The 27,092-nt window shown below is 44.6% G+C and overlaps 1 protein-coding gene across 1 annotated transcript in view; it reads right to left on the minus strand.

Annotated features, from left to right (window-relative positions):
• Positions 1-27,092, minus strand: part of LOC115390828 (complement C3-like) — a 39,669-nt gene that overhangs the window by 11,858 nt on the left and 719 nt on the right. The window contains exons 2-29 of the mRNA XM_030094845.1: positions 26,425-26,620; positions 26,184-26,346; positions 25,764-25,858; positions 25,204-25,292; positions 24,542-24,624; positions 24,374-24,461; positions 24,088-24,190; positions 23,368-23,488; positions 23,126-23,241; positions 19,029-19,175; positions 15,337-15,433; positions 15,151-15,245; positions 14,876-15,067; positions 14,624-14,779; positions 14,208-14,337; positions 13,730-13,804; positions 13,385-13,585; positions 13,187-13,304; positions 13,003-13,091; positions 12,788-12,927; positions 8,523-8,735; positions 7,716-7,767; positions 7,543-7,632; positions 2,101-2,307; positions 1,904-1,979; positions 1,650-1,809; positions 1,418-1,513; positions 645-795 (exon numbers count right to left, since the gene is read on the minus strand). Of these exons, the coding sequence (XP_029950705.1) occupies positions 645-795; positions 1,418-1,513; positions 1,650-1,809; positions 1,904-1,979; positions 2,101-2,307; positions 7,543-7,632; positions 7,716-7,767; positions 8,523-8,735; positions 12,788-12,927; positions 13,003-13,091; positions 13,187-13,304; positions 13,385-13,585; positions 13,730-13,804; positions 14,208-14,337; positions 14,624-14,779; positions 14,876-15,067; positions 15,151-15,245; positions 15,337-15,433; positions 19,029-19,175; positions 23,126-23,241; positions 23,368-23,488; positions 24,088-24,190; positions 24,374-24,461; positions 24,542-24,624; positions 25,204-25,292; positions 25,764-25,858; positions 26,184-26,346; positions 26,425-26,620 (3,539 nt within the window). The remainder of the gene's footprint in view (positions 1-644; positions 796-1,417; positions 1,514-1,649; positions 1,810-1,903; positions 1,980-2,100; positions 2,308-7,542; positions 7,633-7,715; positions 7,768-8,522; positions 8,736-12,787; positions 12,928-13,002; positions 13,092-13,186; positions 13,305-13,384; positions 13,586-13,729; positions 13,805-14,207; positions 14,338-14,623; positions 14,780-14,875; positions 15,068-15,150; positions 15,246-15,336; positions 15,434-19,028; positions 19,176-23,125; positions 23,242-23,367; positions 23,489-24,087; positions 24,191-24,373; positions 24,462-24,541; positions 24,625-25,203; positions 25,293-25,763; positions 25,859-26,183; positions 26,347-26,424; positions 26,621-27,092) is intronic.

A 27,092-nucleotide genomic window follows, 5' to 3' on the forward strand; every position in this document is an offset into this window, starting at 1 on the left:
ACAGTTATTATTATTATTTACTACACTTTATTGGCTTTTTTTCTGTCCTCTATTCTCGTGTGCAATGCGGCATGAAAAACATGGGGGCCCCTTTGACACATATTAAAACCCATGTGGAATACATCCCAGCTATGCCTCTGGTCTGGGGACAGGGAAGTCCAGGCATCCATGCTTAGACTGCTGCCTCCACGACCTGATCCCAGATAAGTGGCAGATAACAGATAACAGATGGATGGATGGATGGCACTGTGCTCTACAGTAAAGATGCCTTGCCCAGCAGACACATATTGTTCATGCATCAGTCTAAAAAAAAAAAGACAATTTTGGGTCAAATGTGGTGTTCTGGTCTGTCTTTTTTTATTTGCTTATTTTAACACATTTGCAGCATTTACTGTGTTAACTTATTCACTAAAAGGTATTCTTAACAAATTTTTATTCTATTCTACTTTACTGGATATGCAGTGAGGTAAAATCAGACATGAAATCACTGTCCCAAAAATGTAAGATATCTGCATAAATTAGTGAATTATCAAGAAAATTTAGACCATCATGAGAATTAAAACTTTGCAGGTCTTGGTAAACATTGAAATAGTGTGAGTGAACGTGTGTGAATATCTGCCTGTTATTTTCCAGTGTGAACGCACCTGGGGAAACAAATTTGTAGAGGATCTCCCGGTTGAGTTTGCCTTCATTGGCCAGCGCGTAGGAAGTCATAGCGACAGCGTAAGGATTGGTGAGGCTCTCCAGGCGATTCTCCAGGTATGCCACAGCTTTGTCTATGCTGTTTGGCAGACTCTGGAAAGATGGAGAAAACAGGAAACATTCAGCAGGATTGACATGAGGCCTTAAACACGAAAGGATTGCAGATTTGATCAACTTTTCTCGATCTGTCCAGATGTTGAAGTATGACTGTGAAACAAACATTTCTAGTGGAGGTTGAGCATCTTGCGTGGCAGCCAGGAGTATCAGTGTAAAGCACTTTGACACTGTTGGAGTAGTGTTTAGTTCAAGACAATTTCCCTGAATAACAGTGTGCTGTTGTTTGTCTGCACAATGATCAGTGATTGAACCTCGAAACTGCAATTCCGTCATCATTCTTTAAACCTGGTAACATCTTATTTTTGTCTGGGTTAAAGGAAACATGGATTTCACTCATGAAGTCCTTTTTTGACTGATTCAGCTGTCCTAAAGCCTTTTCTTCCAAACATGCCTGATGAAAACAGTAACACATATAAATAAGCCAAGCAGCCAAGTCGGTGAATAACTTCTTAAATATTTGAAATAAAAGTGCTTCTATGTGTCTATTTACATCATATCTAAAATGTATTACCAGCTCTACAATTTCTACAGTCTCATGCAAACAGAATGCGAGAAAAAGAAGCAAACAGAAGAGACAGCATGCTGGTGATATACTCACATTAACAGTGGCACCACATATCGCCCGTGATTCCTGCATGGCGATCAGGTTGAAGGCCGTCATGGAGGCGTCTGAATCTGTGCCCTTCACATCTCCCTACACAGACAGAACCCCAGTCACATTCACAATGCTCGCATCAATATGATTTTAAAAGATAAATCTGGTATAGCTGTTTATTCATCTCAATCAATTTTGAAGGGAAATGAGCAGAATTCACAATAATTTCACTCACAGTCATTTCCCCTTGGAACACTGCCCCAAGCTCCCGAAACATGCCATCAGGCTGCTGTGCATTGAGGATTAAATACTTGATGGCATCACAGATATATTTTTCCTGCACTGCCACCAGACCATGGGCCATGGCAAACACCTTCGCAACATAGGCTGTCAGCCTAAAAGAGGAGAGAATGTCTTATTTGTTTAAATGTGTGTACAGTATATTTGTGAAATGGAGGTGCATATAGAATTGAGATCTGGGAGTCTCACCAGGAGCTGCTTGGGCGGCCTTTCCACGCGAAAAAAGACCCATCCGTTTCACGGAAAAGCAACTCCCGATTGTAGCCTGTGTAACACAGCCTTTTCAATAACTCTGTTATCAAAACTCTGCAATTTTACTACTATGGCAGCATTTTTGTAGTTATTCACATGCCATGAAATTTACAAACTACACTTGACTGAGTTACCAGTTTTTATGTGTTGGAAGGCTTCATCACGTTTCTGAAAGCCTACAGCCTCCCACTGGTTGGTTCTGTCCAGATATATGGTTGCAATCACAGGCAGAGTCATGTGGATCATGTTCTGCTCTCCGCAGCCTGTGGGCTGGTAGATCAGTGTACCCATCGACTTTCCACTGATGGCGTTCTCCACGAGAGCTGAAACATCTTCTCTTCCTGTACAAACAATGTTTGAACCTGTTACTGAGGAAGTGAGCATATCTGGAAACATTCATCTTCATGGAAAGACTGGCCTGAATATTTGAACCAATGAGCTTCACACTATGAGGTTATTCCCCTTTCACACTGATGAACTGAGTGCACCAAATCCTGCGGATCACTGCAGCGGTGAACTGCCACTCACCACGGTGCTGGGTTATACAAGAAGTGATTTCTTTTGAAAAAAAAGAACTTCTCTTTGCGCACTGACGATGCATCACGAGTGAATGCTGGCAGAGAGTTTTCGTAGTGCTGGAGGACTGTACACATATATAGTGAGCGTAAAAAGATGTGCGGTTACGCAGAGTTGGAGGAGAACTGTTGTACATTATGCGGAGACGGCGTTCTGTCTTCCTGCAGTTTGGTCTGAGCTCATTTATGAATTCCAATTCTCCTCTTAGCCCTATCCCTTGGCTCGAACCCTTCGTTTTGCACGTTCACGTGAAGTGGTAGGGGTGTCCCGATTCTACTTCATCCCCCTTCAGACCGAGGGGTAGGGCGGAGTGCTAGGGCTATCTGGCCCTTGAAACGGAGATTTTCCAGGAGCACACTAGGAAATGAGGGCTAAGTGAAATTTCCCACATTGTGCTGGGAAATGCCAGCAAAATGGCAAGGAAAACATCAGCCAAAGAAATCTACAAATGTGAGTATTTAAAACAAATGAAAAAAAAAAAAAGATATTTTAAGGTTGCAGCAATGTTACGTGACAGCTGGTTGTGTAGCGTTAATTGCATCTGCTCATGTCTCTAACGTAACGTTAACGATTAACTTGTTTTAATTTCTGCACGGTCATGACAGATTTTTTTGATATTACCGTAGCCTGCTTTTCTGCTTTGAGCGTATAAGACACCTGAAAATATGCCATTTGGGCTCCCCTAGTAAAGTTAACATTACCGGAGCATTTTGCAGTATCACGGACTGTAACGTTCACGTCAACGAGCACCGCTGGGATAATATGATTGATGAGGAATGAAACGTGTGGGTTGTGAACGAATAAAAAACGGTGGGTTTTGTATTTCAGCATCATGGACAGTGCCTTGGAGTCATCATGAAAGAGCGGCCCACTGATTTTCTGCACCACAAAGGTGGATTAGCTATTTCAGCACCATGAACAGCGTCTTGGATTTTTACCGATACAGTGACAAACTGATACTCTTCACCACAATGGTGGATTGGCTATTCCCGCACCATGGACAGCACCTTGGAATCATCATGAAAGAGTGAACTACTGATATTCTGCATCACAATGGTGGATTGGGTGCTTCAGCACCATGGACAGTGCCTTGGATTTTTAATGATACACTGACCAACTGATACTCTGCACCACAATGGTGGATTGGCTATTTACGCACCATAGACAGCGCCTTGGAATCATCATGTAAAAGCGAACTAGTGATATTCTGCATCACAATGGTGGATTGGCTGTTTCAGCATCATGGACAGCGCCTTGGAGTCATAATGAAAGAGTGACCCACTAACATTCTGCACCACAACAGTGGATTAGCTATTTCAGCAGCATGGACAGTGCCTTGGATTTATCTCTAAACAGTGACTTAATATTAATCTTTACCACAACAGTCAACTGGCTATATCAGTGCCATGGACAGCGCCTTGGATTTATCTGTAACCACTGACTTAATATTAGTCTTTACCACAAGAGTCAATTGGCTATATCAGCACCATGGACAGCAAATTGGAATTCATCAATGAATCAGAACTGACAATTAATCTTTCCTAAATCTGTGGTTTGGCTATTTCAGCCACATGGACAGCACCTTGGAAACATTTTGAAAGAGTGAACTACTGATATTCTGCACCACAATGGTGAATTAGCTTTTTCAACAGCATGGGCAGCGCCTTCGATTTTTACTGATACAGAGACCAACTGCTAATCTGCACGTCAATGGTGGATTGACTATTTCAGCCCCATGGACAGCGCCTTGAATTTATTGGTAAACAGCAACCCACTGTTAAACTTCACCACAACAGTCATTTGGCTATATAAGCAGCATGGACAGCAATTAGAATTCATCAATGAATAAAGACCCACTGTTGATCTTTACCAAAACGGTGGGTTTGGGTATTTCAGCACCATGGACGGTGCCTAAGATTTTTAATGATACAGCGACCAACTGATACTCTGCACCACAATGGTGAGTTGGCTATTTCAGCACCATGGACAGCGCCTGGGATTTATCTGTAAACAGAGACTTAATATTAATCTTTACCACAACACTCAATTGGCTATATCAGCAAATTGGACAGCAAATTGGAATTCATCAATGAATCGAGACTGACAATTAAAGGTGCTGTAGGCAGGATTCGGCATCATCTAAGATGGCGATTTGAAACCCAGCACAGCCAATCCTGTCTTGTTTTCTCTGACATCACGCCCTTATGCAAGTTAAGCCCCTCCCACAAGAACGTGCAACGAATGCCCCTTGACCAATTACGGTTAGAGCATCAGGGGCTCTTCTGATTGGTCAAAGATACCTGGAGCTGTCGAGATTCCTTTTCAGCTCAGAACAGAGACAGATGGGAACGCTGCGCCCTCGCAGTAGTGCAGTTATGCTACACTCCTAAAGGATTATCAATGGATACTGTAACATTTAATCCAAAGAAAACAGAAAAATTAGCATTGACTAGCAAAATCCTGCCTACAGCACCTTTAATCTTTACCAAATCCGTGGTTTGGCTATTTCAGCACCATGGACAGCGCCTTGAAAACATTTTGAAAGAGTGAAGTACTGATATTCTGCACCACAATGGTGGATTAGCTATTTCAACAGCATGGAGAGCGCCTTCAATTTTTAATGATACAGTGACCTAGGGCCGGGTCTACGCAGAGGCAAGAGGGGGCCTGGCCCGCTCAAATAAATTTTGTTCCCCCTCAAACTAAATCCCCCAAAATATATTAGAATGAGCATGCACCGCACCATCCTAGCTCCGACGCTACATGCTACATATCGAATAGGGTAGGGGGTCGAACACACAGAGCTACCAGAGGTCTAACCCCCCCCCCCCCCCCCCCCCCCCCACTGTAGCTTTTACTACTCACAGTAGCTGTGTGGCCTGGGGTTATGAAACGGAGATAGGCACCGCCTAATGCACTTGTGCATAGGGAGACTTTGACAGTCAGTTAAGAACCTGGGCGTGATTTTTGACTCTGAGCTAAATTTTATTCCACACATTAAAAACATAACTAAGATTTGATTTTATCATCTTAAGAATATAGCCAGAGTCCGTCTGTTGCTCTCTCAGGCCAGTACAGAGGTGATAATGCATGCTTTTATCTCCTTTAGATTAGATTATTGTAATGCCTTGCTCTCTGGTCTTCCCAAAAGGAATATTTCAAACCTACAACTTCTACAAAACTCAGCCGCACGCGTGTTGACCAGGTCCAGGGGGCGGGCCCACATTACACCGGTTTTACAGTCGCTGCATTGGCTCCCTGTCCGCTTCAGGATCAATTTAAAGTTCTCTTATTAGTTTTTAAATGTCTTAATGGCCTTGCCCCTTCTTATTTAGCTGATCTGTTTTTACCGTATCGACCCTCGCGGGCCCTGAGGTCCTCTGCCAGTGCCTTATTGTGTGTTCCAAAAGCCAGAACCAAGACCCATGGTGAGGCGGCTTTTAGCCATTACGGCCCCCGCCTGTGGAACAGCCTGCTGGAGATCCTCAAGACCGCAGAGACTGTTGATATTTTTAAAGGGAAGTTGAAAACACACCTTTTTATTCTGGCTTTTAAAGCTAGGGTTGGCGATTTGAATGAGATACATTTTTTTAAAAACTGGTTAAAATGATCTTTATGACCCGATGGGAAGCAATTCATAGCGTGTTTTTAAAGTAGTTTGGAAAATATCCGCTATCTACAGCAGGAGTAAAACGGGACAAACAGCAACCAATAGTCTTGAGGGGACACCTTTTTTTAAACCAATCAAATCCCTTCGTCGTTCGACCTGCCCCCTGTGCGTACATGTATGCGTGCACTGACCCTGGTTCAGTGCGCTCATAGAAGGACGGAGCGTCGTTGCAGAACAGCGGAGACAAATGTTTGGGGGTTCACTCACCGTTCAGTGCGCCATACCTTGGCGTTGTGCAAATAAAGAAAAACGAAGAAACGAAGCGCTGAGGACAGGTTACGCCAGGAACGCACTGCACGCGCCACGAACGTCTCAGCTGCCAACGGGAGCTCCTCCAATGGGGTGGGAGCTGGGTGGAGCTAGCTAGGCGGAGATGCTACATGCTAACGCTAGTTTTCCAAGATTGCCAACCCTAGCTTTAATTGACCTTTTATAGTTCTTATCTCCATCATTTTTATTTTTTATCATTTTTATTTTTAATCTATTTATCCTATTCATTCATTCTATTTTTATAATGTAATTCTCACTTATTTGACTTTTTTACTTCATAATCTTATCTTACTTGTTTTCTATTAACTTTGTATGTCTTTTTATGTTTTTAACTGCTTAAATCCAGTGTTTCCTGAGGGGGGTCCTTCACACTGGGAGCTGGTTCCTGTCCTCTGCTCTGAGTCCTCTGGTCCCGGCTGGCCTGGGGGTCTCCACACTTCGGTATGCGGGTTCCCCTTGGTCTGATGGGGTCGGGGGTCGAGCGCTGGAGCCCCAGTATTAATGACCTTCGCCTTCTCCTGTTGTGGATGGCCCCACTGGTAGTGTTTTCCCATGATGCTTAGTGCCATGCCATGTCTCCTCTGCTTTGCTGTGTGCAAAAAATTGGGAGTGTGTCTGTTTGTGTGTGTGTGTGTGTGTGTGTGTGTGTGTGTGTGTGTGTGTGTGTGTGTGTGGAGTATACTAATTGATGGTGCGGTTTTTATTCTTTTGTTTTTATTACTGTTTGTACTATTCAGCACTTTGCGTTGTTTTTATAAAAATGAAAAAGTGCTATACAAATAAAGTTTGATTTAATTTGATTTGATTAACTTGCAATTATAGGGGAAAAAAGATGACGTAAACTTGGCTACGTACAGTACACAAAAACCTCTTGGTTTCTTTGGTAATTCATTTAGTGGGTCACAGTGACATGGTACAATGGTGCTCCACAGTGTTAAAAAATAAATAAACTGAACTGCAAATGAGCGAGTAGACCATTCGTGAATGGGAAAACAGTTGAAGAGTTACCTGCATTGGCACTGCATCACAGAATTGGAATATACATGTCGATATCTCCTACCTGTCACAGAGATGTGTGTGCTCTTAGGTGAGTTTGGAATCAAATCCGTTCTGGGAATTTGACTGTTGAGAATTTTCTCTTGTCTTCCACCTGAATGGAAAAGCAGTGGTTAGATACTGAGAATGGTAAGTGATGATTAATGGGTTTAGTGAATTTAAAGAACTCAGCCACACCTTTAGGGTCCAGAGTGATGATCTTAGGACTCTTAACGAGTACACCTGCAGGCTAGAAAAACAACATGGTCAAGAATTACATATCACCATGGATCTATGGTTCAAATCAAAGATAACCTGCCCAGTGAAGGATAAACCTAAAGCCATTGTATGAAATCTGACATGATGCTGATCCTGTAAGCTGAGCTGATAGGGTAGCTAGGGTAGACGATGTTGTCCAAAAGCACTTTTTGTCATACTGAGTGAAATGCTCCTTGCCCCCTGGGAGAAATCAATACATTATGTTGACGGAAAAAGGTGCGGAAAAAAATCTGACAACTGTAGCGGCCACAGGACAGTAAAAACTCCAACCAATTGTAAGGTGCGGACCGCTCTTAAGGAACCAATCAAATCCCTTCGCCGTTTGACCAGCCCCCTGTGCGTACATTTCAATGGCGTGCACTGGCCCTGGTTCAGTGCGCGCACGCGTTGCCAAGGCGCTCTGGGTGCTCGCGGCTCGTGTGAAAAATAGAACGAAGCGGAGCGGGCGCGCTGCGTTCCTATGCGCGTTGTGTGTGGGCAGTCAGAAAGGTTAATAACATTGGAGGTGATCACAAACTACATGCGCGTGGTGCTTCCGTCCGCGTCCAGTGCATTCACTCCCAACATGAGCTCCTCCAATGGGGTGGGAGCTAGGCGGAGCCTTGGGGAGATGCTACATTCAAATACATGCTAGTTTTCCAAGATCGCCGACCCTAGCTTTAAAGCATGAAATCAACTCTTCCTACTCTGTGGAGAGGAGAAGTAATTTGTGTCAATGTCTCTTACCACCACCCGAAGCATCTTCATGATGCCGTCACTGAGTGAGGAGTCCTTGACAGCTGCTTTGACCTCAATCTGGACCTCTCCCTCCCTCATGGGGATGATGACGAAGGGCACCGATCGTGTGGTTTGTGGTCCTATGTCGATCTCCTGACGGTACCGCCCACGTCTGGATGCTGCACTGCACACATGCTGTGCCTCCGTCAGATCTACTCGCACCTGGAAAGCAACACAAAGACAAACAGAAGTGTGAAAATCACCCCAAGTGTATCAGGCCGCTGCAGTAATACACTGATTACCTTTTATTTCTACAGATACAAATAACCTTAAAGCTATAGTGCGTAACTTCGGTCGCCCTCTAGTGGAATTCTGCATTCTTACAACAATAAAGCCGGCGCTTCCACATGACGTACGCCCAGGTGTCACCCCCTCCCCCTCTCCCCCCAACCGCTGCAGGGTGATTTGCGTTTCCACAGCGCAAATCACAGTTGGAAACGGTTTTTATTCTGTGTGAATAAGGACAGCTGGTGAAAAAAAGATGGACTCTTCCGAAGAGGTAATTATTGTTTTCTTCTTTTTTTTTTGCCACAGAAACGCAAATAGCTTATTACAAACGGGAGACAAGGTGCCTGCTAATTTGTAAGTGACAGGTTAGTGGATGAAAAGACCCAGTGGTCGTCAGCGGAAATCATTTGTTGTCTGTTGGTCTCCAGTAGCTGCGTGTGACACACAAAGTACAGTGTTTTCTGCAGGAAAGAGTTTGGCCGGCGGGGTGGGAGCGTGTGGTGTCACTGCTAACCAGAGGTGGGAGTTTGGAGCCTGATCAAGTCAACTCCATGCCATGTTTTTGCTCTGACCATGTATCACACCAGGTGAATCTAATCAACCCTGCTCCTCAGCTTGTCTGTGGTACATGGTGAGGGCAAAAACAAGGCATGGAGATGACTTGATCAGGCTCCAATCTCCCACCTCTGCTGCTAACGCTGCTAACAGCTAGAGGCCTCAGTATACTCCCCCGTCGCCGCCACGGCGTTCCTACGCCGGCAACCCTACGCCGCTACTGAACATATCTTGCTCCTGCGTCAAAGGATGGATTTGCTTCACGCTACCTGCACTGGCATTCTTGACTCTGTTGCTCCGTTCAAAACTAGTCGCTTTAAATCTGCTGGAGAGCCATGGTTGAATGACACTACTCGTGCGCTCCGGAGAAAGTGTCGTCAAGCTGAGCGAAAGTGGAAAAAAGACAGACTGCACGTTTCATTGGAAATACTTAGAACCTGCCTTGCAGAATACCAGAGCGCTGTAAAAATTGCAAAATCAGAATTTATGTCAAATCTTGTGACCAGGAACAGCGATAGGCCTCAGTTCCTATTTAACATCTTAAATAGGCTTGTAAACCCTTCTGTAACTAGGCCTACTGGTATTGCTGCAAGTGCCTCATTATGTGAGAAGTTTTGTTCTTTTTTCACTGAAAAAATTACAAACATTAGGTCCTCATGTATTGCTGCCTGTACTGTGGCTGATCCTTCTGCTTCCACTGTTTGTCCTACCAATCTTTGTAATTTTGAGCTTGTGTCTCTGCCTGAACTTACACGAGTGGTCCAAAATTTAAAACCTTCAGGTTGCTTTTTTGACAGTCTTCCCCCCAAACTTTTAAAAAGTGTCTTTGAGTCAGTCGGGTCAAGTATTTTAAAGCTGATAAACATTTCTCTGAGCTCTGGCTGTGTTCCTGAGGTGTTTAAACATGCCATTGTCCAGCCTCTTCTTAAAAAGCAGAGCTTGGATTCCTCAGAGCTCTCCAACTATCGGCCTATTTCTAAGCTGCCCTTCTTGTCAAAAGTCTTGGAAAAGGTGGTTCTATGTCAGCTGCAGACTTATCTGGACTCAAATAATTTAACAGAAAAATTCCAATCTGGTTTTAAATCACATCGTAGCACTGAAACTGCACTTTTAAAAATTCTAAATGACCTGCTTTTAATAACTGATTCTGGCCAGCCTGCAGCCCTGGTGCTTTTAGTTCTCACCGCAGCCTTTGACACTGTGGACCATGAGATCTTATTAGATCGTATGCAATCCTATGTTGGAATGAAAGGCACAGTCCTGAAATGGTTCAGATCCTACCTCACCGGAAGGCACTTCTCAGTGAGCCTCTGCTCATTTTCGTCAGCTAAAGCCCCCTTAACATGTGGAGTCCCCCAGGGCTCTGTCCTTGGCCCCACTCTATTTTCTATCTATATGTTGCCTCTTGGGTCAATTTTCCACAAATACCAGCTTTCTTTTCATTGTTTTGCCGACGATATACAAATATATCTGCCATTGCAGGCTGAAAATGCATGTTCATCTTTACAGCAGTGCCTCCAGGAGGTAAAGGATTGGCTGAACTTGAACTTTTTAAGTTTAAATGAAAACAAAACCGAAATGATTCTCTTTGGTAAACCTGGGCCTTCTACTGATTGTGGATTTTCCTGCAGCCCTCTTGTAAAAAACCTAGGAGTTAGTATTGACAGCTCACTCAGCTTGGAAAAACAGATCAGCTCAGTGATTAAAACAAGCTTTTTCCAGCTACGTCTGATATCTAAAGTTAAATCTTACTTGCCTTCTGACCAGTTAGAAAGACTAATCCACGTGTTTATCACATCACGTTTGGATTATTGTAACTCACTGTATATTGGTCTGGCTGCTCGCTCTCTGCGTCGGTTACAGCTGGTCCAGAATGCAGCTACCCGCCTCCTGTCAGGGGCGAGGCGTGTTGAGCATATCACTCCTGTGCTGCAGTCTCTTCATTGGCTCCCTGTCTGTTTCAGAGTTCAATTTAAAATCTTGCTGCTTGTTTTTAAATCTTTAAATGGCCTAGCGCCCTCGTATTTGACAGAAATGTTATCTTTGTATACACCTGCCAGAGCTCTGAGGTCGTGTGACCAGCGACTTCTCGTATGCCCTCGCTCCAGATGTAAGAGCAGAGGTGACAGAGCCTTTGCAGTTGCGGGACCACAGCTTTGGAACCGTCTCCCTCTGAACATCAGGTCTGCCCCCTCGATTGAAACTTTTAAATCACAGCTTAAAACCCACCTTTTCACATTGGCCTTCAACACAACCTGAACCAGACAGTGTGCCTTATATTTATCTTATTTATTCATTTATTTTTAAATAGTTTTTTATTTCTTTTCCTTTCTTTCCTTCTTGTATGTTATATTTTAATGCTTTTTTAAAATTTGTGCAGCACTTTGGGCAGTGGCTACTGTGTTTTAAATGTGCTATATAAATAAACTTGACCTTGACCTTGACCTTGAAAGGGAACGCCCTCCTCTGCCAAGCCGCTAGCAGTCACAACAACAATGCGGCTTCCGTAGCTCCGGCTTTACCTAGACATAGATCTATAGACATAGATTTCTAGACATGCGTATCTAGGCACGCGTGCATTTACCGAACATATATCTGCATATATGACATATCTCGCGACACTGGGCTGTGGTGGAGGAGAGGCTGAGCAGACCGTGATGAAATATTAGTGAAACTAATGAGCTTTTGGACTATTAAAGCCGTTTGAGGAGCGGCTATACACATAGCCCCGTCTGCTAACAGTGCTAACACTGCTAACAGTATGGGGATGTGCGTCGCTCAATTTTGGATCTAAATTTCTCCCGAAGCACTGTTCGGACCAGAAAAGCATTCCGGGTAGTTCTACTTAATTCTATAAACAACGCGAAAGCGGACCAATCACAGCCCTCGACGTTCACGTCACCACGCGTCGAAACGACGCAAAGTCACAATTTTCGGGAGGCGCACGTCAAGCCCCGACGTAGCCCGTCGTAGGGCTACGACGTCTACATCGTAGGAACGACGTAGCGGCGCCTGGGGAGTATACTGAGGCCTTAACGCTGCTAACGCTGCTAACGCTGCTGGTGTTCGACCGTCGGAGAGTTTTTTTTTCCTCCTCTCCATTGTCCGGGCGCTGCACAATTTAGCGAGGGCGGCACCCGAACTGAAAAGGTCTGGCAGAAACCCTGATAGCATGTCACTTCCTCGGTCTGCCTGAGACTGTGAGCTGAGCCTGCTGCTATGAGACCCTCCGCGCGTCCTCCCCCTCCCTTCTTGTTGTGATGTAAAATGCGGCGCGCTGGAAATTAATTTGTGACCAAAAAAAATATGTTTTGTTAGAAAATCAGCAACTTAATTGGTTTGTTTTCAAATCTCACTGGAAAGGTAAACAGGGAATATGAAATAATGCTGTAAATAACTTTTGTGATTTATGAAATCGAGCTGAAACGTACAGTGATTTTATCAGGACTGTAGTTGTGAAGGATGGCCTTGATCTCCAGCTGCTCTCCTCGGACAGCAGAATAAGGCAGCCTGAGGTCGATGAAGAACTCTTTCCAGACAATAACCTCCAACGGCTCTCCAACACAGATTCCTGCAGACGGAAGACAGCATGAAGGGTGTGAAGAAGAGAAGAGACGCAGGTGAAACACCAGTTGGGATTGCTCACCGTGAGTCCGCGACAGGCTGATGCCAGTTAACTGCCAGGTTGTGATGGAGTCGGGCAGGGGAACACTCTTCTGAACTGATGTGGAGTCACTGGAAAATGGAGAACAGTCGGCATTGTTGATTTAAACATGCAGCTGCAGAGGTGAAAACTCTGGATGTGCATCAACTGGCTGCTGCTGACTCACCACGCTCTTCCTGCAGGACACTTGGGAAGCTCGACGTCAGTCCACAGCCAACTTTCAGGGAAGCTGCTGCGAGTGACGATGTCAATGCTGTCCAAGTAACTCTCGTCATCCTCTTCACCTGAGGGGTCAGGGAAAACCATGTCACTTCAGTGATCAGCTTGTGTTACAGTGACCTTCTCCTGAGCCTCTGTCTCTTACTGCGAGCCAGTTTGAGACTCTCCTCCTTCTTGTCAGCTCTCTGTGTTGTCATCTCTCTGCAGCAGTCCAGGAAAGCCTCCACACAGGCTGGGCCGTCTACGATGTACTCACTGCGTCTCTCACAGCTGTATGAAAGAGGCGTTTCTCTCATGCCATCCATGCAGCACTCCTTTTGCAGCTTGTTCGATTTATATTTATCAACTGCAAATAAACAGTAAAGAGTTAATGCCACTTAATATCTCTTCACCAGTACATATGGAGACTGAAAAATTGCAAGTGTGACTTGAAGAGACTGAATTTGAAATAATCGAGTTATAGCTGTTGAGTTAGAGCTGTGATTCTCACCTAAAGTGGTGGTAACCTCCATTATAGTAGAAGCTCGTTTCCGTCTTGCTGCCAGAGGGGCCACACATTTTGGTTCTGAAAGGATGCAAAGAAAAGATGATCTTTAAAATAGGAGCAGTCAACAAAGGTCAATTCTTTAAATAACTCAAAACAGACTCTCTCTGCGTGTGTGTTAATGTATCTGACCGTGCTGTCAGAGAAAGATACAGGTTACACCATTCACCTATCTGTCTATCCAGTGCTTGATTATTCTGGCTGTTTTCTGTCTTGGTTGGCCTTTCTTCTTTGTTCACCTGGCACTATACTAATTTCCCTCTCCAAAAAACCAGCCTCACACAGTTTCAGATCAATACAATTTGTCAGAGCAACTTATGGTTTGGTATAAAAGGTGTTTCACATATATATTGAGGGGGCATATACGGATCAGAGAGTGGAGCTGGGGGGGGGGGGGGGGGGGGGGGGGGGGCGGCATTGCCACCTTGTCTGTAAGGAGTTCCTGAAGCAGTGTTGGTTTGAAACACCAGCCCCGCATCGTAGAAAACTCCCATGCTGTCCTTTCCTCCACCTGGTGTGCAGCCGGTGTCGTGCTCCTCCACTTTGTCCCACACCTGTGAAGCAAACACAAGATTTACTCTTAGAGTGCACAGAACGAAGGTCTCCAGCTGCTGGAGCCTGCATATTTATTCACATATTCACATTCAAAATGAATGATTGAGAAAACTGAAAGTAATATGTGTGATTCTGGTCATTTAGTAATTTTGATTTTTCAGTAATTGTGTATCCTACATCAAAAAGTGGCATGGAGTTTATTTCTACTGCCACTAAAAAGTCACAACAATTTTTAAGGGATTTTTTTTTTCTTTTGCATATCTATTTGAAGAATAAAGACATTGCCTTTTTCTGTGTGAGCCGGTGCTTGTTGTTCAGGACGTAGACACCTTTGTCCACCGCCACCAGTCCCACCGTGGCTCCGGGGTCTCCCGTGACCTTCAGATCGAACATCCTGCGAGGGAGGTAGGATGTTACAGGCCTCACTGGTTGCAGTGTCAACTAAAAGTGAAAGGAACATTGAGAAATTAAGCAGAATTTATATTTTCTGTCATTAATGTCATATAAACTCTGTTGTAGAAAATATAAACAACTTACCGAGCCCATGCAGGAGTCTTTAACATCCACCCAGATAGAGTCTGATACCACTTCATTGTCACTTGGATGGTAGTAAGCAACAATGCGGAAGGATGGTAGCATTGTTTCAGTGATGGGAACATTCAGGGAAATCAACACTTGTCCTTGTGTCTTTTCACGTCCAAATTTCACCAGCTGACCTCTGGCCAGGATCTGTAGATGCAGTTGACAGAGTCAACCCTGATCCAGCACAAGCAAGCATGTGACTACATTTGCAGGAATAAAACAGGACCCACCAGGTACGTGATGTCTCGTTTACCATTTGGTAAGTTGTTGAGGTTCAGATTCATGTTGAGGTTGTTTCCTTTTTCTAGATCTGCTGAATCCACACCTTTCGAAAAAGAAAAAAGTAAAAAATCATCACTATGTAACACCGTCACATTAATATTTAACTGTTTGATATCATTGCATGTGTTTCTTACTGATATGGATGTATCTGGCAGTGTTGGTGGTGTATGACTGTGCTGTCATTCTAGCCTCTGCCTGCCTTTTCAGCGGGAGCGGACCAGCCGTCCTGGCCTGGAATTAATACGAACAAAGTGAAATAAGGTCTTTAATAAAGGAAGAAGGATCATCAAGAATTTTGATTATTGAACAATAGAGAAGGAGTAGGATTAATTAAGTTTTATTTGTTCCTTCCACTTGTCAGACATATTGAACTTGATCTATGTGTTATGAGTGTATTTCTCTGTGTGTGTATTTCAGGATACATACATACACGTGTTACACTGTATAAAACATGGTGGATATCAATGGATTACCCAACAGCAGCATTGGCACAATTGTCTTAAACAATGTTGTTTGTTGTTCTTTCTTGCTTGGCTCTAGGAAAAGGCGGACACTTTTTTTAATTGCTCTGCCCGCCACCCCCCACCCCCCACCCAATACCTACTATTGTCTCTGCTTGCTTGCCAAACTTTGTCTTGTCTGTATGACTTGGAGAAATCTCTTGGCTTTGGATTTTTGAACATACCAATCACAGATTTGATCAGCTGGTCTCTCAACGCAAATGACGCCATTTCCGCAACGAAGAACAAACGTGCGGGGCAACCCTCCTGCTTGGATGGGACTCAGACTGCTGGGTATGTGATCAACACCTGGGGGAAGTGGAGGGAGATGTTGTGCCTGGCGCCCCTGTCTGTTCAGCTAATTGAAGGTGTTCATCCATTCGGATTCATGATGAGAGGTCTGCTGCCTGTGCAATGGCCCGAGCTTCTGGAAGATCGGGAAGACTGCAGCCACAACGGATGCCCAATGGCTGACGGTTTTTGCAAATGAACAGGCATAAGCTGTGGTTGACCATTTATGGGTAAACTCAGTCGTAAGATGGACAATCTGATTGGTGTTATGATCGATTTGAGTCGCAAGCTGGGTGTCATCAAGGAGAGGGTTTACTCAGTTGTTGTCTGAGAGTTGAGAACCAAGAGTTGTCTGAGAGTTGAGAAGCAAACAGATGTCTAAACAATGACACCGATGATTATATTTGGCACCCTTGACTGGAAACAAGAACAGCTCCTCCAAAGATTCAGTGCCCTTGACCATATCCTCCCTCCTCTCTTTTTTCATACAATTTTTCATTTGGAGATGCATCAGTTGAAAATGAATAAATTGTGGTGCCGAAGAACGAGAATCGGAGGCGGAGTGAACTGCTCGAGCTGAACGTCTTTATTCTCCATGCAACCAGGAAACACACACCAATTGAACACTCGGTGCAACGCTGTCGAAACCCCACCCCTCAGTCTAAATGGGGGATTCTGTCCACGTGAACACCACACAAGCCCCCCAGAATTCACTCATAAACGAAGTCCGCATGACGAGGGGGAACAATCGGGCACCCCAGGTGACTCATGGAAACTTGGTGTGGGGGCGATGGGGCAACGGAGGTCAACGGGGAAGGCGGGTGGGAACTGGTGGCAGCGTCCGCTGTGAAGGCAGGCAACGGGGGACTGGGATCCGGGGGAACCGGCAGGCGCACAGTCGGGGGCCGACCCCGACGCAGCGTTTGGGCCAACATCAGAGGACAGTCCAAGTCCATGTGAACGGGTTTCAACCTGTCCACCGAAACCCGCTCTGCATGGCCGCCCATATCAACGACCACCTGCTTGTCCCCGTGCACCAAGACACGAAAGGGGCCGTCGTAGGGGGATTGAAGAGGTCTGCGAAGGGCTTCGTGGCAGAAAAAAACATACCGGGCGGAACTCAGGTCCGCTGGCACCCACAAGCCCGGGTTGTCGTGTAGGCTGGTGGGGACAGGGGCAAAAGCGTTGGCACCTACTCGGAAAGAGGCGCGTGCTCGTCGTGGGGCGACCACAGAGCCGTTGTGTGAGGAAGAAAGTCCTCAGGGACTCTGAACGTCTGGCCGTACACCAGCTCGGCTGCTGAAGACTGGAGATCCGCGCTGTTCTGAGTCCCAACATGACCCAAGGGAGCTTGTCCACCCAGTTGCCGTCAAAGTGGCCCGCAGGGAGGCCTTCATGGACCGGTGGAACCTCTCACAGAGGCCGTTGGCTTGGGGGTGGTTGTGGGTGGTTGGTGGTGGTGCGGTGAAGCCTAACGGACTGACCCTCCACAACAGCGTTCCACAATTTCGATGTGAATTGGGCATCGCGGTCAGAGGACAGGTCAGCGGGGGTGCTAAAACAGGATACCCATGAGCTGATGAACGCGCGAGCAACGTCGGTAGTTGACGTAGAAAGGAGGGGCACTGCCTCGAGCCACCGAGCGGTCCTGTCCACCATGGTCAGAATGTAGGAGAACCTGTGCGATGGTGGAAGCGGACCCACTAAATCGACATGAATGTGATTGAAGCGCCATTCTGGAACCGGAAAAGTCTCAAGTGGAGCCCTGGTGTGATGGTGGATCTTGGCGCGCTGACAATCCACGCAGCTATCAGCGCAGGACCTTACGTCGTGTTTGAGGCCCCGCCACATGAACTTCGCGGCCACGAGGCGAACCGAAGCTTTCCTGCAGGGGTGCGAGAGGTTGTGTACAGCCTCGAAAACTGTGCACCCTCAGGAAGCTGGCACGATCGGCTGTGGTTTGCCAGTGGACACATCATAGAGCAGCGACGAATCAGAGGCCCCGAAACACACGTCTGCCAAACGGAGACCCAAGTTTGCAGATTTAAGGGTCAACACATCCGGATCAGAGGCTTGGTCCGCTGCCATGTTGGCGTAGTCGATTGCCAGGTGGACCGTCAGGACCACGGCTCTGGAAAGGCAGTCCGCGACCACGTTGGATTTACCCTCCACATGTCAGACGTCCGTGGTGAACTCCGAAATGTACGCGAGTTGTCATTGTAGACGCGCTGACCATGGTTCGGACACTTTCGTCATGGTGAACGTCAGGGGTTTATGATCCACGAACGCAGTGAATTCGCGGCCCTCCAGCAAAAACCTGAAATGTCGCACCGCTAACCATGACACTAGCAGTTCACGGTCTAACGTGCTGTACTTGTGGTGCCTGGGCGTGAGCTGACGGCTGAAAAAGGTGAGTGGCTGCCAGGAGCCATTACCCAACTGCCCCATAACGGCCCCGACGAGGTAATCAGATGCATCTGTGGTGACAGCGATAGGCGCGGCGGGTGATGGGTGTGCCAGGAGTGCGGCCCGTGCTAACGCCGACTTAGTGGTCTCAAATGCTGACTCAAGCTCTGCGGACCAGTCGACGGCCTGGTTCGGGGTGGTTCCTTTAAAAGCCTCGTAGAGCGGGCGCATGATGTGGGCCGCACACAGGATGAAACGGTGATAAAACGTTACCATACCAATGAACTCCTTGAGTGTGCAAGCCGAGTGAGAATGCGACAGCCTCCACGCGAGGGTAGATGCCCCGCCCGTGGTGATACGGTGGCCGAGAAAATCAATTTCAGTGCAGCCAAAAATGCATTTCGCAGGGTTAACAATCAACCCGTGCTCACTGAGCCTCTGAAAAAGCGCCCGCAAATGTCAAATGTGCTCTGTGTCGGAGGTGCTGGCAACGAGAATATCATCGAGGTAGACAAAGCCACATTTTTTTCTGTCCATGTGATCACCACAAAATAAACAACTAAAAGTTGTGTTCATGCACTTTTCTGCTTGTGTTTGCAAAGTTTCTCAGAAAACCTTCCTTGACTTACTGAGATGTCGAGAGTTTGAATGTTTCCTTGTGTATTGACGTTGAGCCTTGCGACACCATTTCTCCCAGTGACACCTTGAACTGCACCAGGAAAGACCACCACTTGAACGCCTGTAGCTGGAGTCTCATCAGGGTTTAAAACTTCAACCTGGCATCAGAGGAGAAAACACAGTCAGCTACGATCTTTAAATGAAGTGAGCTGAGATATGAGACGTTAAACATGCTTTTACTGCTCCAGAAGTACATTATTGAGAGTGAAGCTGTTTTTCTGCCACCAAGGCTGTAGACCTCAGATGAAGATGCTCTTTTGTCTAATTTTGTCTAATTATCCTTCAAAAAAATGTTTTTTAAATCCCTTTCCGATAACAATTTTATCCTTCATGGAGACTGTAACATTCCCACAAGGTGTCAATCACTCTGTTTGTCCACAGCGAGTCCTGTCTGTTTACAATTTTTTCTCTTGATCAGGGTTATTAATCTCATTTCACCTCAGGGGTCATACACAGTGCAATCTGATCTCAAGTGACAAGTAAATCATAGCATTGTGATCCGTAAATGAATAGAACTCTTAGTTTTTAGTGCAATATATTACAATAATATTAATTAGGGATGTTCGATACCACTTTTTTCAGAACAATACCAAGTACAAGTACTTCATCTTTAGTACTCACCGAACTTACTGAACACTCATACTGATACTTTTGATACATAAAATTTAAAAAAAAATTTAAAAAAAAAATGCAATGACAGATCATTTTTGAAAAATTACTTTTATTTTTTATTTTTTGAAAAAAGGCAGCACAACCACTGTGTTTAAGTCCAAAATAATAGACTGAGAAATAAAACAATCAACTCTTCGAGTTTTACACTTTTCTAAATGAAATTAAGTGCAAGATAAAACAATTTCTCTGAGTTTACATTTTGTTTAAATGAACTGAAGTACAAGATGTAAACAAATAACTCTAAATAATACACTTTTTTAAATGAACTTATTTTAACGTTTTTTAAATGTTTTAAATGTTTTACATTTTAAATTTAAACTAAAGTGCAAGCTAAAACTGTTTTCTGAGTTTTACACTTTACATGAACTCAAGTTTTTAAATGTACTCATTTTAATGATTTTTTTTATGAGCTAAAGTCAAAGATAGGACAACCCCTGAGTTTTAAGAGGTGCTCTAAGAGTTGCTTGTCTATTTGTACTGCTCTAGGATTGGTGCTCTTCAGTTTCTCGGTCTTTTGCAGAGTTTGCCGTCGAGTTGGCTGCAAGAATTTTTTTTTTTTTTTTTTCCAGCACAACAGCGTCAGACTCTCGTTCACATGTTTCGCCCCTGAGGTGTTTCAACAAATTAGCATTGCAGAGTTTGCATTCTGCAAAGCTTGACTCATTTTTGCTTATGTACAGCCCATTTCCCTATAGGGCTGATACACTTCGAGTTCCTTTGAGGTGGAGAGGGAGAATTGTCTCGGACGCGTGTCTGCCTGCTGGGTCAATCAAAAAGTTCCACGTCTTCTTTGTTTGGGTGCGGCAACCCATTTATTTTCCTTGGCTCATATATCCACAGTTTCACATCGAGCTGGAGCCGAAGAGCTCGCACATACGTTCCCCACACACCGGTCAGACACCCTGCAACCCGCCGAACGAACACGGTAAAACGACTGTTCGCTGTCCCTCTATGCACACCTGCCCCTGATCAACTGTGAGCCTTACGGTGTGTTTCCACCGGACGCGACGCAAATTTGTCAGGCAATGAGATTACATACAAAGTCAATGTAATGACGCGATTGTCGCTCAATCTTGACGCAGTGGGCGGCCGACGGCGAGCGTTTCCAGCGAAAAATCCGCGCGCCCGTCGACTTGCACTGCCACTTGCCGCCGCCCGCCGCTCACCGATCGCTGCCCGAAGCCCGCCGCTTCATCGCTCCACGCTTGTCGCTCGAGTTGAAATAATTGAACTTTTCAAGCCAATTCGCACCAGGACAGCCTATCAGCGCGGAGGTCGTCACAGACGTGCTGACGTAGGGCAGCAGGGCTCCGACCACGCAAAGTAGTTGGTGTGATGCCAAGGCGAGCGGCTTGGGGCGAGCAGCGTGCGCAGTCTCATTTGTTCACCGCTTCTGGTGGAAACCGGGCGTCAGCCTGAAGTAGCGCTGGAACCGGCCGTCCAGGCGCAGCTCCTGCAGAGGACGGTGGAACTCACCGAGGTCATACTTGCCTCCGTAGGGCCGTATGCATCCAGAAGTGATGCTGGTGCCTCGGCCGCAGCCGGAGCTGACTTCCCCATGCCAAATACAGAGCAGCGATGGTGGCAGGCGGAGCCATCTCAATCTTTATTTGCAAAAGCACTTCTCATATTCATAAAAGCAAAGCAAAGTGCTGAACAGTAAAAACAGTCATAAAAACAAAAAACAACAAAAACCGCACCATCGATAAGTACGCGGGCGCGCGTGAACGCACGCGTGCGCGCACACACACACACACACACACACACACACACACACACACACACACACACACACACACACACACACACAAAAACACACACACAAACACAGACAGACAGACAGCCGGGTGCACACAGGACTGTGGGACAAACATCAGAAGAATCCTGTCCACTGCTGCTGTGCAGGAGACGGTGATGAGGAGGGTTGTGATGTTTCTGCAGGATGTTTTGTGTTGCATATTTGTACCAGCGTGACGCGTCGTGCGAATGAATTTACACACCAGTGATAAAACTCGTGCATCTAGCGCGCCGCGGTGTCATTTGTCGCGCGAATGCAGTCGTGTTAAACGTGTCCGGTGGAAACACACCGTTACTTATACCTTTCCCCATACTGCTCCCCCTGATGGTTAATGAAATAAATGATAAATTGGCTCCTACAGCTTATACAAAAGAATTTCCACACCGGCGAAGTTTTGGTGAGACGAGCAGCCATTCTCGCAGAGTCATTCCTGTTGTCTCTGCACTGGATGTGACGCACATGGAGAAGTCAACCCGCTGCAGTGTAGCGCCCAGCGCCTGTCAGTACCAACTCCTGGACAGTAGGGCTTCTTAATCTTTCATGTTTAAGGGCAGCTTGCATCCCATTCAATTGCACTACCGCCATCTGCTGGTGATGAGGGCTTACTATGCGTGGGATTTTCTTGCCTTGAGTATCGGTGGCTGGTATCGGTAGCCTTCAACAGTACTTGATACTTTGAAAAAAGGCCAGTATCAGCCTGGTATCGGTACTCGCACATCCCTAATTAGGGACCGAGCCCGGAGGGTATGGTGGCCGCAGGCCACCATGACCAGAGGGCAAGGTCTCTATTGTTCTTCGTTCGTTTATTGTCATCGTTCTATATTTAGGGACCGAGCCCGGAGGCAGGCCACCATGCCCAGAGGGAAAGGTCTCTATTGTTCTTCATCCGTTACTTATCTAGGGACCGAGCCCTGAGGGCAAGGTCTCGATTGCTATTCGTCCGTTTCTTATGATTATTACGCCCCCCCCCCACCGCGACCCCAAATTTGACCTCCTAAACTAAATAAAAGCCCTTTTTCCAACGGAAAATGAATTAAAATCAAGAAAATGGATGTTTACAGAGTAGCAAAAACTCCCGGTGACCTGGATTTCGGCCAGCAAGGTATGAGGACACGTCATTCGTGGGCCGGCGAGGAGGCTCGGTCCCGACCAATGCCGCTTGCGGCTTTAATATTAATATTACAATGGTAACAACTTCAAATTTATTGAACCAGCTTTTTGAACTAAACCTGAAGACTGAATAAAAGAAGTGCGACTTCAACAATATTATGACAGTATTCAGTCAGTTCATCATTTACACACATTTGCATCTTCAAAGCCATAAAATATCTGGTCTCATTTAGCTGGAACTGAGAAATATCGCAGTGTATCTCATATTGTGGTCAGAATGACTTGGCAAAATGTAGAAATTATCTTTAACACTTTTGTAATAATCCTGATCACCTGAACTGATTCAGGCCCAGACAACCCTGATCAGGACATCTCTCTCTGATAGGGAGGTTTTACATTTTTTTAAAGTAGACAGAAAGGCAAATTTTTAAAGTTAAATTATATCAACACACAAAAGAAGCACCTCACCATGACATGAAAAGGCATTCCTGGTTTGAAGTATCTGGGAGTTTTCTTGAAGTGGATAGTGTAGGGTGAAGTGACAATCTGGATGCCCCTGACTTCTGCCTCCACCATTTCACTACCTGCAACAGGAAGCCACAAAATAAGCAAGAGCTGAAGAGCTGACAGTCATCTGTTGATGTTTTTCAGCTACACCAGAGCTGCCACTCTGAGTCAAAGTGGTGCCAGCAGACGTCCTGGTCTCTTACCGCTCTCAGTCAACACACTGACAGAGACAAAAATGGAGCTCCCAACAAGATCCATAATGTTTGGAAAGACCTGAGTGATGTGCTCACTCTTCAGTGTGGCCTTCCCCTCACCCCTCTGGACCTAATGCCACAAGGAACAGTGAAAAAACACATCCTGGGAAACATTCAATGACCAAAAACTCAGACACTGATACAATTTTGCATATTCTCTTCACAGGCACATAAATAACTTGAAATATATATATATTTTAAACATGAAAAACCTGACATTCCTGAAGTTGTTGTTCAGCTGTTCAACTGAGCTTTTCAACGCCAAACATTTCAACATTCTTCAACTTTAAAGCCAAAGTGGTTCCACAGGTGAGCAGATTCTTTACATACACTTTTACAATCCAGTTTCAGGCATCATGTAAACATTCTAAACTGTTTTTATTACTGTATGAATAAATGCGTAGGACTATTCCTGTCATGGAGGGTGCAATTAATTGAATTTACTTTGTTCCTTGAATACCCAAAGACTTCAAACCACATCAACAGAGCTGAAAGGAAAAGTGCCTCAAGTGCAGACTTTCAGCTTTAATATGAGAAGGTGGTGCACTGAGAATGCATGCTGAAAATTGTGAAAATGTACAAATACTACAGATACCAATGTAACCCCACACCTATCTAAATTTTTGATTTTATTCTGTAACATTTGCATTAGGATTAATCTGTACTTACTGGCACCCTCTGAAGAGAGCTTGGGAAGCTTTTCTTTTGTCCTTCCTGCATAACTCCAAACACGACATAGGCCATCCCGTCCACCTCTTTACCAAACAGATACCTGAAACCACAAGAATCAGACAAATCAAACCTCCACAGGGACTGAAACGGGATTTTAAAAAGAAAAATAGATGGAGAAAACAGAAGCCACACAGATTACACCATGCTTCATTTTGCTTTATCATTTCTCACAGTTACTCCAACAGTTCAGCCTGAACTGAAACACCTCTAAAATTTGACTCACGTTGCTTTGATTTCCACAGTCAGGTTGTTGCTGTCCACGTAGAAGTAGGAGTCCTGAGGTTTGAGTTTCACCTCAAAACTGGGAAGCACTGTCAATATGAAATGCTTTTTAATGTATTCTTCCTTTGAAATAAAATGTACACTGGGATTATGTCAAGAAGAGACTCACCGTATTCTTTCACCTCAAAATCAGCTGAATAGCTTTGTTGTGGATTACTTTGGAACCTCGCCACCACCTTCCAAACACCAGGACTACACACACACACACACACACACACACACACACACACACACACACACACACACACACACAGTCATGCGATAAAGCCAATAGTGTATTAATTGTCAATAATGTAATTAAATATTTCAGATTCTTCAATCGGAAGGTTGCAGGTTCGATTCTCCGTCTCTCCCTGTTCACATGTCAAAGTGTTCTTGAGCAAGACTCTAAACCTCATACTGATCCTATTGGGTGCACAGCAAGCAGTTCAAAGCTGTCTACATTTGAAATAGTTATTGGCAGGTTACATCACTGGTTACGTTTTGGTTACTCATTATTCAGCAAGCCATCTATCCATCCATTTTCTACCGCTTGTCCTTTTCAGGGTTGCGGGTGGCTGGAGCCAATCCCAGCTGTTGCGGGTGAGCACGGGGTTCTTTAAAATACATTCAAATTGTATTTGAATGTATTTCTGTATTGAGTGTACATTTAATGTACTCACCATCGTTGTGAACGGTGTGATTTTAGAGTGAATTTACCTTGTAGCTCTTGTAATCTTTTCATATAAAAATATAAATTTAAAAACTAATAAAAATCAATAAAATACTCACCTTACGATTTCGGGGAGTTGATAATGATCAGAGTGAATGCCTGATTTCAGTGAGACTGGATCAACTTGTAAAACAATGCCATCAGGTGTCTGAGGGGAAAAAACTGTAACACTTTACTTGAAGCACCCGGTATAACACATTATAAGTAGTTATAAACACTCATAATTGATCACAATGCTTTATAACCCATCATACAGCTTAGGTTAGGGTTAGGAGTAGGGTAAGGTCCTGGCGTTGTGATAATTTATGAGTGTTTATAACTATAGCTACATGTGCTATAATGGCATTATAATGCTTTATAAATGTACTTATAATGTGTTATACCGGGTGCTTCAAGTAAAGTGTTACCACTGTTACTCCTACACTCATAACACTTAAACTCACATTTAAAGATATATTTCATACTAAAATGTTTGTCATTACAAAATGTTAATAAAAGTACTGAAATAGCACAACGTTTAAATATTCCAGTTTATGTGAAATTGAATTTTATGTTTGTGCTATATGCTCTTAATGTCTTCAGCTGCACGTTGGCACTGGTGAAAAATGAGACACATTACCACAATCTCAATGGCGATAGAGGCTTCAGATTTAGTTTGTGGATCCCTCTCCACAGGCTCCATCTGGGGCGTCACAGCAAACATCCTGTAATTAACTGCGACAAGAGGAAAAAAAAACAGGGGAGTTCATTTGTCATCAGTGAGTCTACGTTGGGCCTACTTTTGATTGCCCTGTCTTAACATGCACAGAGCTTTAGAGCTGGGAAATAAACTTTACTTCAAAGCCTTGAGAGCAACAACCGTTAATGAATAAAATATTTAAAGGACCTCTTTGGCTTCAAATTCTATTAAAAACAATAGAAAACACATTCAAACTGAATAGTATTTTGTAATGGTTATTGTAGCTATAATTCATATTGTAGTGATCGATTTCTTAATAAAAGCAAGTATCATCACATTTCAGTAGCATTTGAGACTTACCTCTGCTGTTGGGGGTGTAGAGGGTCTTGTCTGTCTGGATGAAGATATATCCAGATTGGAAGGAAACTAAGACCACCTTTTCCAGTAGTCGATCATCAAACTGAGCTTGCAGGTAAACGTACTGCTTCTCGTTGGGATCCTTTTTGAACTTTGCACCTGCGAGCTGAAACAACAGACACACTGAGAGATAAATGAGGGATCTTCATGAGAACCATTTCTGCATTATGAATAATTCCCTCACCTTGACTTGTCCAAACATTTGGTAGTTGTTGGCACTGGTGAGAGTCACAGACGTGGAGTCAAGAATTTCATCTTTCCTTGGGTGCTTCATCACGTTGATTTGGACCTTGATGTCTCCTCCGGTGCAGTCCTGACACTCCACAAAAATGTTTTCTGTTGTTTCCACTCTCAACAGGTTGGGGGCAGACATGACTTTGCTGCAGTGCGGAGAGAGGACAGAAAAATCAAGCCAATACTGCTCTTCAGTGACTTCCTGTGGGACTCAGATTGAGAAAGGGCTCAGAATGAAGCTTCGTGGCCTCTTTTTTTTTATCGCAAATTGAATCTTTATAGTGATGTAACATATAATTTTGATTGCTGAAAGTTATATAGCTTATTTTATCACAAGGTCCAGTTCACTCAAATTATTAAAGTTTGCATGCCAAAAGCATATATTTGCTCAGGCAAAGGTCGTGAGCTGCTGTCTGGACTTTACACACAATGAGTGATCTATTGATGAATTTGATAATCATCCAGCAGAGGATCAACTCGAAATTCTCATCTCAGCTCTGGACTGGGTTTTCCCTTTTTTCTTTGCAAAGAACATGTCAACCTTTTTTTTCTTTTGGGACATTGAATAATGTTATTTTTCAACGGATGTATTTCAGTTGAATTTTTAAAATTCAAAAT

Source organism: Salarias fasciatus, chromosome 6, assembly GCF_902148845.1.
Source record: "Salarias fasciatus chromosome 6, fSalaFa1.1, whole genome shotgun sequence".
Taxonomy (NCBI): domain Eukaryota; kingdom Metazoa; phylum Chordata; class Actinopteri; order Blenniiformes; family Blenniidae; genus Salarias; species Salarias fasciatus.